Genomic DNA, 12,407 nt, shown 5'->3' with positions numbered 1-12,407 from the left:
TAGTCATTCAGTTCAAGTCTCCAAATAAAGTTATTTGAAAATTTGTGAGGTGCAATTTTGTATCTTTTTATTTTAACAAAAATACATGTCTTACTGATGACAGTATAAATTGTTATTCCCTATTGGAAAGCAATTTGGGATGAAAATTGCTAGAACCATAAAAAATGTGCTATCCTCTGTGTACCTCCATTCCATACACCCTCAGGGATGTATCCTAGAGACATAATTTTAAAAGAAAGAAGTCACTGTAGGATAGAAAATGTTATTGCTATAATAATTGTTATTGTGAGAAATTAGAAATAGGCTAACCACTTAGCAGTATGAGAATAGTCAGTGAAATTATAGCAAATATAACCTATGAAATCATGCTTCCATTAAAATAATAAATATGAAGCCACATGGGGAAAACAGCTTATGTTAGTGGAAATGAGACTGATTCAGAAAGTAGCCGTGTTTGGCCCCTTGGAGAGTCCATCTCAGTAGAGCCAGGGTTCCATCATCCCCTCGAAGCTGGGACAGGAGTTCAGCTGCTCCTCCTTTTCCATGACCTGAGTGTGAAGCTGGCCCCTTGTTTGGGCAGCACCTCTGTGCAGGCCTCTGCCCCAGGCCTCTGGGCCTGTGCATTGAGCACCGGATTGGGTTGTCTTGTTTTTCCATATTGACCCGTGTGGGAGCCAACCGGCTAGGGAATAAGGAATGGAAGACAGGCCCTCCTTTGCATCAGGACCCATGTGTTCTGCAGTTGGGAAAGGCCATATTTTACTTGGTTTAATAATGGTATTATTTCCCCAAACTAAACAGCAGGAGTAGGTTTGTCTTTCTTTAGTTTAGAGATAGTCTTTATGAGGAGCCATCAGACGGGTCTCAAGAGAGGAAGGTAATAGGATGCAGTGGGAAGGTGCAGTAGAATCAGAGCCATTTCATATTCTGGCTTGGCTACATATCAGCTGTGTGTCCTTATGTTAGGGACTTGGCCTCTCTGAATGTCAGTTTTCCCATCTGTAAAAGGGGAACTATTAAAGATACCTTCCTCATGGAGTTGTGTGAAGTAAAGCACATAAATAATTCAGTATAGTAACTGCGGAGTAAGTATGATTACTATTGTTATAGTAGTTACTACTGTTAAGCTAGCTTGTTGGATCCAGTGGAAAACATAGGGACTCTGCATTCAGACTGGTCTGGCTTTGAGTATCAGCTCCATGACTGTTAGCTTTTGACTCAGTCTTGGTAAATCATATTTATTTTTCAACCCCAATATTCTCCTTCTTAAATGGGGACCTTGTTAGTTCTCACTGTTTTCTGTGAAGATAAAAACAAGGAGACAGCCTATGTGAAGGGTTTTGTAAGCCATGTGCTCATCAAGACTTTGATGTTTACTGCTTGTGATTTCCCATTGGAATGGCAGACGCTCTTGAACAGCAGAGGCAATGACCACTTCTGGAAACAGCGCCTGGCCGGCTTGGATTGGACAGCAGAAGATATCGTGGCCTTTCTGGCCAAACACCCAGAGGACGTGGAGTCAGAGAATGGCTCTGTGTACACCTGGAGAGAGGCTTTCAATGAGACCAACCGGGCGGTCCAGACCATCTCTCGCTTCATGGAGGTGAGGATCTGTCCTGTGCATCCTTTAGAAAAGGCTGTGGTGTTTTGTTTTGTTTTCCCTCTGAGCTGGTGCAATCAGTCAGATTGGAGGACTTTTTAAGAATAATATACATACTTGTTTATAGTAGTATTCCTCAAACCTAACCCAGCACTTGGTGTACAAAAGGCCCTGGATAAATGTTAGCTGAATGATTGAATGAGTAAGTAAACAAACCCAGCACTAGCTTTAGTCTGTCTGACCCAAGAGTGTTTCTATCCATTGTCTTTTGGGTTTTCTCATGTTTGGATATTCCAGTACCCAATGGCCACAAAGCAGTCCCTTAAGGCATTGTTTTGAAACTTATCTAAAATCTAATCAAGCATAGTACATTTTAAAAAATTCAGTCTTAAAAAAATGATGTCACTTCGTAGGGACAAAGAAAAGGTTTCTGTTTATTTATTTGGTTAGTTGTTAATGACTCAAAATTGCTAAGAAAACAGTGAGGAGAAGGAGGCGTGGTCTTTGTTTGACCCGCTTTCCTGCCACAAAAGTCAGTGTAAGTAATTTACCTCTAAATTTCAGTTAAGAAACTGGACCCATTTTCAATTGAATATTGGAAAATGACCTGAGGGAAGATTTCGTAGAGCGAGGTCTGCCCCGGCCACTGCTTGTTTTTCTGGCTACCAGAGTTCTCACGATGGCTGTGCTTCCTTCAGTGTGTCAACCTGAACAAGCTGGAACCCGTCGCGACAGAAGTTGGGCTCATCAACAAGTCCATGGAGCTGCTGGATGAGAGGAAGTTCTGGGCTGGCATCGTGTTCACCGGAATTACCCCCGACAGCGCCGAGCTGCCCCATCACGTCAAGTACAAGATCCGAATGGACATCGACAACGTGGAGAGGACAAATAAGATCAAAGATGGGTAAGTCCCACTCCCTGCCCACCAGCCAGCTGTGGGCGAGGCAGCAGCAGCTAAGGTGACTGGGGGGGCTTAATTTTATGGACCAATGTGGTAGAAGCTCAAATGGGTGGCATGATTTGGGTGAAATGGCCACGTTTCTTGATGGAGGCAGTAATTTCAAAGGTCATAAAATGTCATCATCTTTTTTTAAATAAAATATTATCTTTTTATTTCGCATTCTCCCTCAAGGGAATTAATCCCAGAGAATTAAAGCAACAGAAAAAGAGAAAACCAAAAAGACTTTAGGTTCCCCATGCTAGCATTATCCATTTTTACAAAAAAGGGGAAATAAACAATATGGAAGGGAGTCCTGTCAGGTAAATTTTTGTATGTCTACTAGATGCAATGTTAGGTATTCATTGGAGGGGGGGGAAAGCCAAACTAATCAATGGCCTGCTCTCTTTCTGGTATTTATTTAAATATATGTATACATGTCAACTGACACCAGAAGGTAAGATACAAAAATGAAAACAGTGGCTTGGGAGTGGTGATGGGATTGTGGGTGATTGGATTTTTTATTGTATAGTTCTAAGGCAAGTTTGATGACCTGTGGCTCGGTTTCAGGTACTGGGACCCTGGTCCTCGGGCTGACCCCTTTGAGGACATGCGGTACGTCTGGGGGGGCTTCGCCTACCTGCAGGATGTGGTGGAGCAGGCAATCATCCGGGTGCAGACAGGCATTGAGAAGAAAACAGGCGTCTACGTGCAGCAAATGCCCTATCCCTGTTACGTCGATGACATGTAAGTCACCAGGAAGCCACCTTCTTTATGTAGTCGGCCAGCATTGTCCCCATGTGGAGGGTAGACGTATGCACATGCCAAGGGAGGAGACAGAATGCTTTGATTGTATTTATTTTACATGGGTGTTGATACTGGTCAAAAGCTGTTTTTGAAATTCTGTGTAGATTTCAGGAAATGAGATGCCAGATGTAGGTAGCTGACAGTTTGAGCCACATCAGAGAAACGTGCACATGCACACACTGGTGATCCTCCCTCCCTTGTCCATGGTTACCAGACTTTTTTTTTTTTTTTACACACTCTACGTTTTTGGTCAAAATTTCCCAATCTGCAAGTTTAAAATGCATCATGACAAACTCATGTAAGTGTCCCAATTGGCAAGTTTAAGATGCATCATGACAAACTCATGGAAGCACACGCGCATGCACACTCCCCAAACACACACACACACACACACACACTCCCCAAACACACACACACTCCCCAAACACAGGGACAGTGTTTTAGACCTGTAAAAGTTCACTGCATGTAAATGTGTCCACTTCCTCTTGTCATTGGTAAACCACATTTTGAAACAATCCAAATAAAAGTGAACAAGGCCTTTTTATCTTAGACTTTGAAGATAATCTTTTAGTGCTTAGTTACTGTGCTGCCAAGTTCTCACTGTGGGAACTGTGCCTTTGGATCTAATGATTTCTCATAAGAGAGAATGGCGGGGGGTGAAAGTATTGCAGGCGTCTGAAATAATGTTTCTTCCCAATTGGAAAGTCTCTGTTCTCTGTTGTGGTGTGTGTGTGTAGATAGAAATCAGAGTGTGGAAGGAACAGGGGTCCTCTCCTTGTGCTTGCTCTCTGCTTTGCATTGAACAATCTATTTCCTTGCGTGGCTCACTCTAGCCTTTCCACGTCACCTGGAATTATCTTGCTTTTTATTTTCAGAAAGATTAGCCAGAATTTTCCAAAGGAAGACTTTTCCAAAGACTCCTAAGTCCAGATTTACTCTAGAAAGGATGCCTTACGAGGAGGACATGATAGGAGTTCGGAGGCTTTAAGGGCCTTTGCTATTGTCACACATCAGTAGGAGCAGAAGTGGTAAAGCTGGACCTTGGACCTGGATCTTCAGGGTCCAGATCCTGTGTCCCATTTATTTCACTGCATTTTCTGTTCTAGTTTGGAAATATCCCTGACAAGAGCTGCCCGATGTGTATTTCTGCACTGTCTGTCATGACGGTTATGCAAGGCAAGTCGGTAGTGAGATGAGAAACGTGGGAGACGTTGAACTTCCATGAGAGAACGGAATTGTATTTTTGGTTTTTCTGTTTCAGTAATTTAAAATCACCCACATTCAGCTTAATGACATCCCACAGTTACCTAGTTACTAAAGCAGGCTCCCAAAGAAGCTTGCTTTGGCAGTACTTTGTTGGTCTAATTTTTATCACTACACGGCCCTGCTCACGAAGCCTTTGATAAGATAACCGGTAGGTGTCAGAGTCCAGAGGGCCTGCCCCGGCTCTGGCTCAGCCGTGGTGCCCCCTTGCGTGCAGGCCCCGAGGCATTGGCCCGGGAGTCCGGCTCACACTTGCCTTTAATTCTCCCCCCTCCCTTTCCTCGGGCCTCCAGCTTCCTGCGGGTGATGAGCCGGTCAATGCCCCTCTTCATGACGCTGGCCTGGATTTACTCCGTGGCCGTGATCATCAAGGGCATCGTGTATGAGAAGGAGGCGCGGCTGAAGGAGACCATGCGCATCATGGGCCTGGACAATGGCATCCTCTGGTTCAGCTGGTTCATCAGCAGCCTCATCCCTCTGCTCGTGAGCGCCGGCCTGCTGGTGGTCATCCTCAAAGTAAGGCTGCCTCACCGCCCGTCCCTGCGGGGAAATCCTGCGCCGCCCAACACGCCGCCTGAGGATAGGAGAAGCAAAAGATTCTTTGGGAGGGAAGGGTTCAGACATGCCACCTCCTGCAATACCCTCACTTCATAGTTGGAAAAAATGAGGCCCAGAGAGGGGCAGTGACTTCCCCAAGGTCAGCCCAGCTGGTTAGCAGCTAAGCAGGATTAAAACCCGGGGTGCTCTCTTCCCGGGTAAGCACACACTTAACAGAGGCTCATGGCAGCGCCGCCTTCCTCATATTAGGCGGTGATTCTTCTGCAATATCTCGAAACCATAATCAGAAAGATACATATTGTTGCAGGTTAGGTTTTCTGGAAGCAGGGGCTGAAACAGTTTGGTGTAAAAATATTCATTAGGGATCAATATCTCCGGAAGGAATCGAGAGGACGCAGGATTGGGCCGAGGGAGGAGTTGAACTGCAATGCAGGACCAACCCCTGGGCACTAGGAGCAGATACAGTTCGTCAGAGTTGTCCCTCACTGAGCTGAAACGTCCGGTGCTTTAGGTTCCCAAGGCCTCCATCCCTGACATCCATGCCCCAGACCCCTCAGTCAATCATTGGCAGTGTGTGTGCCCCAAGCCAGGTGGCTCTCTGCAGCAGTGACAAGCCCAGAGCAGTTGATACCTGGAGACCGTCTATTGCCTGCTAGACAAGTTCCCCTAGAAGGGGACTCTGGGCACAGTTCTGTGTCCACCACATACATTAATAAGTTTATATGCCAGTTTTTTTTCTCCACAATCATTTCATTTAAGGATGCATCAGATAAAAATAAAAGTTTGTAAAGAGGGGGGAGTGCAGAGGCATAGGAACTAACACACAATGTAATACGAGTTACTCTACATTATAAATGAGCACATATTGATTGCCAAGCACTGTTTAAAGCACATCACATGTGCTGTCTTAGTATTTCCTCACTCAATAACCCATTTAACGTGCAAGAGAATGAGGCCAATGAGGGTTATGGACTCACCGAGGTCATCTGACAGTTGGGCAGAGCAGTTCTTACTAAAATCAACCCCCTCTCATGCTTTGATACCTGACCGTGAGGGGTGGAGCTCTGTGGCGGGAGTAGAGGTCCTGTGGCAGGTGCATGAGAACTGGTCTGGGGCAACTGGCAGGTCCTGCTCAGATACACCCAACTACTGGAGATGCCACGTAAAGATCCACAGGAGTTCCGAGGATTGTGGGAATGTGGAACCCATGGCAGGGTGTCCGGGGGGATATTAAGATTGCCTGGCCATTTCCCTTGGCTTCTGGAGGGAGAAGTCTTGTGGGTTGCTGTCTCTCTCATGACTCTTTCTTGGTGCCAGGAGTCATAGTCCTTTAAAAAAGAAACCAGGTCATATTACTTTGAGAAACAAAGTACACAATTATTGAGATAAACCTTGATGAGTGTCAACCTTGGACTCTGTTCTGGTCCTGACTCTACCACTGTTTTGCTGTGTGGTCCTGGGTTAGTCATTTCCCTTCCTCTAGGCTTCCTCATCAGAAAAATGAACAGCTCTCTGCCTCGATATCGTCTCTGAGATGAGTAGGAATACCCCTGCTTCGTCCCATAGATCGCGCAAGGATGCGCCTACTTGTGGAAGCAGCACGTTTATTGGGTTTCTTCCTTCACAGCTGGGAAACCTGCTGCCTTACAGCGACCCCAGCGTGGTGTTTATCTTCCTGTCCGTGTTCGCCGTGGTGACCATCCTGCAGTGCTTCCTGATCAGCACGCTGTTCTCCAGAGCCAACCTGGCGGCGGCCTGTGGGGGCATCATCTACTTCATGCTGTACCTGCCCTACGTCCTGTGTGTGGCCTGGCAAGACTACGTGGGCTTCTCGCTCAAGATCTTCGCGGTGAGTGACAGCCTGTCTGCAGTAGCCGCTGTCCCTGCCACCCCTGGGGTTTCACCTCCGTGTTACAGGCCAAGTGCAGGAAAGAAGCCGAGAGAGTCTCCTTCCAATGGGATGTGAACCTCAGTGCTAGGTTCTAAGCTGCTTGAAGGCAGGGGTTGTGTCTCATTAAATTGTTTATCTTCAGTCCTCTCTGCATGCTGGGGGAATGGAATCGGACAAAATTTTTCAGAGAGCCGGGCTGTACCATACACCCAGCTGGGGATAAATGATATTGGGGAACCCCTTAGACAGTCGATGCCATCTCCACCTTTTATCTCCACCCCGCTGACCGTGTTAAGCTCACCAAAGTCACTGCTCCATCTAGAACTGAAAGCTCTTGAGGTCACAGATGACTCCTGTGTTCCTTGTGCCCAGCGTGGGGTTTCGCTTGAGTGATGTTTTCTGAACGGAAAATGAGCGAGGAGCAGGTGGCCCATCTCCCCGCAGACCCCTGCTCTCAACCTTTTCTTCCCTTGTACATAGTTGGAGGGGCCTTCAAGGGTGTGCCAGCCCATATAAGGGCGAGTTGCAGCTGCCCCCTGGTCACTTATGAGTCATCCACAGGGTGCTCCAGGTGCCTCAGTTTGGACCCCTTAAATATCAGCAGCCCCAGGCAGGCTGCTCTGACATGAGCCATCACTGGTTGAGCAGGGGGCTCAAGGGGACCTTGATGGATGTATGAGTGTGTGTGTGGGCCGCAGTGTTGTTGAGCCCTTGGGGCATCTCCGGAAGCATAAAATTCCAAAAGTTTCATACTTCATCATTCATACGTTTCTGAAATGCATGTGCATAATGAGTGGTTATAAATAGAATCATTTCCTATGCTGCCAAGGAGCCCACTCCCCTAAAGGGACTCGTAGGTGAGTACTTCCATGCCTTATAATTGATCCATTTTATAATTCAGATTTCTGCAGGTGAAATTTACGTGAGAAGTGTTAGGAAATGAGACAGGAGCTGGATAAGTGACTTTTGCCTTTTTCTCACAGAGCCTGCTGTCCCCTGTGGCTTTTGGGTTTGGCTGTGAGTACTTTGCCCTGTTTGAGGAGCAGGGCATTGGGGTGCAGTGGGACAACCTCTTTGAGAGCCCCGTGGATGAAGATGGCTTCAACCTCACCACCTCGGTCTCTATGATGCTGTTTGACACCTTCATCTATGGGGTGATGACATGGTACATCGAGGCTGTCTTCCCAGGTACCCTGAGCTTCCACACTGCCTTCGCCATCTGTGAGGGAAATATGATTTTTAGCTGCAGAACTTGTCTCCCTTTTTGCTGGAATTTCTGCAAGGCCTGGGGCTCCCTGGAAAGTGGCTAGAGCTTTAGGCCTATGGCAAGCACATAGACCAAGGAGAAGCAGCTGATGCTGAAAGTACAACTCTTACTACTCATATTGCTCTTACTTCCTGAGCACTGTGTACTGGGCACTGTACGAAATGCTTTATATACTTTGGTTCATTTAAAATCCTCATAAGACTACTCTGAAGGAGTTACTGTTACGACCAGTGTTTGCAAATGAGAGAACTGTGACTCAGAGAAGTTAAATAATTGCCCGTGGGTGCACAGCTAGTAAGCATTGGTGCATGGAGGGGAACCCAGTGGGCTACGCTGGGTCAGCTGGCCCAGGAGATTCCTCCCAGGGCTGACCCAATTCTCTTAATTCTGCATCCCTAGAACTACCAGTGGTGGTGGTTCTGTTTCCTCAGTACAGCTTGTGAATAACAACTACATTGGCCCGAAGCCCTGGCTTGTGATTTAATCGAATTAGTATTCATAAAAATGTATTCGATACTTCCCTTCATAAATCTCCTTGACCAAGACTGTCTTGGGCACATTTTTATGTAAGATCAAATTCTGAGAGAGCAAGGTTTAACTCTTTCTGGTTTATCTTCTAATTTTCCTTTAAGGGGGTGGGAGGTGGTGTATGTGAAATGTTTATTACCCCTACCTGAACTTCCTACATGGGATATGCAATTTTGTATCATACAGATCTGGACTCAAATTCCGAGTCTTCCACTTACTGGCCCAGTCATCTTGGGTAGAGGACCTACCCCTCAGTTTCTTGATCTCTAAAATGGGAATGATAGCTGCTTCATGGGGTTGTTGGGAGACAGAGAGGTGCAGAACTTCTGTTGTAAATAGTAGATCTCACTAAATGTTAGCTACTTCTTCCCCCACTTCTATTCCAGTCTGTCCGGTCTCCACAGGCAGTGCCAAGGAGAGAGAGGGTCCCGCAGGGATATCTCAGGAATGCTGGAATGCGGCCGAGCTTGATTCATACCTGTGCTTTGCTTTCAGGCCAGTATGGAATTCCCAGGCCCTGGTATTTTCCTTGCACCAAGTCCTACTGGTTAGGTGAGGAAAGTGATGAGAAGAGCCATCCTGGTTCCAGCCAGAAGGGAGTCTCTGAAAGTAAGTGCTGCTTTCCCCACTGACTGCTGGGGGGCAAGAGTCTAAAACCACTCCAGGGACAGAGAAGCACACGCAGTGTCCCTTTCCCAGTTCTCCCATGCTGTTTGTGTCCAACGCTGTTGACTTACCAGGGAGTCACCATCTGAGTCCCTGAGGGACGTTTTCTTTGTTTTGTTGGCTTCTTGGAAAGTGACTCTAAACCCCCCCCTCTTTCCTCCCCCAACCCTTCCACTTTCCATGCTATCCTAATAGCTAGAGGGAAGAGACAAAGAAAACTAATTGTGGAACCATAACCTCGCTGCTGCCTTGTCATGGTGATAGGTGTAGGAGCCCGCGGATGCTGACGCCAGGTGGCTGCCCCAGACCTCAGCCTGGGCTTCCTAATGTTCTCACCCTTCATTACCCAGAGCCTAATCCTCTCCTGGCTCCTGACCTGCAGGGGGTGATGCCTGGAGCTCAGCAAAGGCTCTGCCTTCTGGGCTCTTTGCTCAGGTTCTTAGAGGGAAACTGTGTTCACTGTGGCTTCCTCAGTTTTAATAAGTCCCTCTTCTGCTGATCCCTTCTGTGTCCTGCTCCCAGTCACCAGAGGTAAAGTGTAATGTTCCCTAGTGTGCTCTTCCTGCCCAAACTCCTCTCTACCTAGCCTCTGAATCAGCCATCTGGAACTGCTCACAGCTGCTGGAACGTGCCGCGTTCTTCCACAGCTCCCTGCCCGGCATGTAGTTTTCTCTCGCAGGAGAACCTTTTAAATTCCTACTTGCTCTTTAAGGTCTAGTTCAATATCCCTTCCCCTGAGTAGCCCTCCTAGCTTTCCAGGTAGTCAGTCACTTCCTCCTGAAATTCCGTATCATCAAAAAAAAACCCCGAACCCTTTTTATTTAAAAATAACTGTAGATTCACAGGGAGTTGCAAAAGGAAACTTGTACCTTTCACCCAGTTTCCGCCAATAGTGACACCTAACGTAACTATGTACGAGCTTAAACCCATGAAGTTGACATTGGTCCATTTCAGACTTTTAGATTTCACCAGTATTACATGTACTTGTGTGTGTGTGTGTGTGTGTGTGTGTGTGTGTGTGTGTAGTTTTGTGCAGTTTTATCCCTTGTATAGATTCCTGTAATCCCCGGTTCAGTCACAATGCAGAACTGTTTCATCATCAGAAACTCCCTCATGCTGCCCCTTAATAGCCACAGCCTCCGCCCTTCCTCCCCATTCTTTGACACCTGTCAACCAAGAATCTGTTCTCCACTTCGGTAATTTTATTATTTCCATAATGTCATACAAATGGAACCCTGCAGTATATAATCTTTTGAAACTGGTGTTTTATTCAGTGTAATTCCCTTGAGATCCATCCAAGTTGTGGTATGTATCAATGGCTCATTCTTTTTCACTACTGAGTAGTATTCCACAAGATGGCCATTCCACAAGTTCCATGGTACTTTGAATGTGTTTTTAAACAGCTTTTAGCTTCATATATTTTAATTGTTTGTCAAGTACCTCCCTGCTCTGCCCCCAGCCTGAATCCTCCTGTGTCATTCTATTCCTGTCACCAACACCAGTGCCCAAACAGGCCCTAAATAAATACAGCGGCGGGCAAAAGTAGGTTTACAGTTGTGAGTACATCGAACACAAGAGTTTATTCTTGTATTATTATTTATTAATTACTGTATTATTATTATTATTATTAACCTACTTCTGCCCACCCCGTATTTCTGATCTGCCTGCCTTCCTGAGAAACCAGAAGTAAGCACGGAGAGAGGGCGGTTCTCAAAGTACAAGCACAGCTGCTGCGTCTTCACATTCCTCTCGTCTTTGTTTTCTGTCGGTTTATAGCTGTTTTCTCTCTTCTTGCAGTCTGCATGGAGGAGGAACCCACCCACCTGAAACTGGGTGTGTCAATTCAGAACCTGATGAAGGTTTACCGAAATGGCATGAAGGTGGCCGTCGATGGCCTGACCCTGAATTTCTATGAGGGCCAGATCACTTCATTCCTGGGCCACAATGGAGCTGGGAAGACCACCACCATGTAAGGAGAGGGTGTGGCTCTCTCAGAATCAGCCCCAGGAAGGTTCTTGAGTACAGTTAGAAATTCATACCTAAGAACATTGCGTTGGTCACTGGGGCAAGGGCAGGACACACAAGGAGTTGATGAAGTGTGAAAACACTGTCTAATCATGACAGTGCTTTCCAAAGGCTAGTTTTTGCTTTATATTATTGATTCAGCCTAAAACAGTCTGGGGACCTTTTCATGACAGTCCCATCCAGTTCTCAGAATTCGGCAGTGTTCTTGGAACCTGAAGTGGCGACGGCTCTGAGGAAGGTTCTCCTTTGGTGCCTGATTTGCTCAGAGCTGTGAGGCAAGAATGTGGAAAGGAAGATTAGATGTGTTGGAAGGAGGTGGCAATTTCCAGGAATTCTGTCTCTAAGCAGATGTGAGAAATAGCTGGGCAGCTGGCTGTATGATTGACTTCCCTGGGACCTACATGGACCTTCTAGTGGGCAGCTTCAGAAGGGCACATGGGCCGTAGAAACACCAGAGTCAGCTTCTGTGGCTTTCAGTGTGGTCCCTCAACCATTGCAAAGGATATATCATTGGGGGCGACCTTCTGTTTCTCTGCTACCTTTTTTTTAATGCAAAATCAGTATGTCATGAACATTGCAGAAAAATCTTTAAAAGACCTACAAAAATCTTACCACTTAACACAAAATTATTTTTATCTTTGAATAATTTGTTACTGTTTATCCATTTTATATGGACATGATCTTAGGCGTATAAAATGTATGTCTGAAACTGTACTTTCCATCGCAAATTGGAATCCATTAAAACAAATGCTCATACTGAAATTGTCATTTTCAGCACATGGGCCCCCTCCTAGTTATTCACCAAAGCAAAGACTTCTTTGCTTTGTGGGGGTGTCAGAGTCCATTGGGAAGGAGTTGGGGGTGG

General features: G+C 46.3%; 1 protein-coding gene across 1 annotated transcript in view; it reads left to right on the top strand.

Annotated features, from left to right (window-relative positions):
* The window catches only part of ABCA1 (ATP binding cassette subfamily A member 1), a 108,219-nt gene that overhangs the window by 63,034 nt on the left and 32,778 nt on the right, over positions 1–12,407 (top strand). The window contains exons 12-19 of the mRNA XM_016224992.2: positions 1,406–1,603; positions 2,299–2,504; positions 3,108–3,284; positions 4,901–5,123; positions 6,793–7,014; positions 8,040–8,244; positions 9,347–9,460; positions 11,315–11,486. Coding sequence (XP_016080478.2) covers positions 1,406–1,603; positions 2,299–2,504; positions 3,108–3,284; positions 4,901–5,123; positions 6,793–7,014; positions 8,040–8,244; positions 9,347–9,460; positions 11,315–11,486 — 1,517 coding nt within the window. The remainder of the gene's footprint in view (positions 1–1,405; positions 1,604–2,298; positions 2,505–3,107; positions 3,285–4,900; positions 5,124–6,792; positions 7,015–8,039; positions 8,245–9,346; positions 9,461–11,314; positions 11,487–12,407) is intronic.

This window comes from Miniopterus natalensis, chromosome 12 (genome assembly GCF_054644295.1).
Source record: "Miniopterus natalensis isolate mMinNat1 chromosome 12, mMinNat1.hap1, whole genome shotgun sequence".
NCBI classification, from domain to species: Eukaryota; Metazoa; Chordata; class Mammalia; order Chiroptera; family Miniopteridae; genus Miniopterus; species Miniopterus natalensis.
This window is presented reverse-complemented; position numbering and strand designations above follow the sequence as displayed.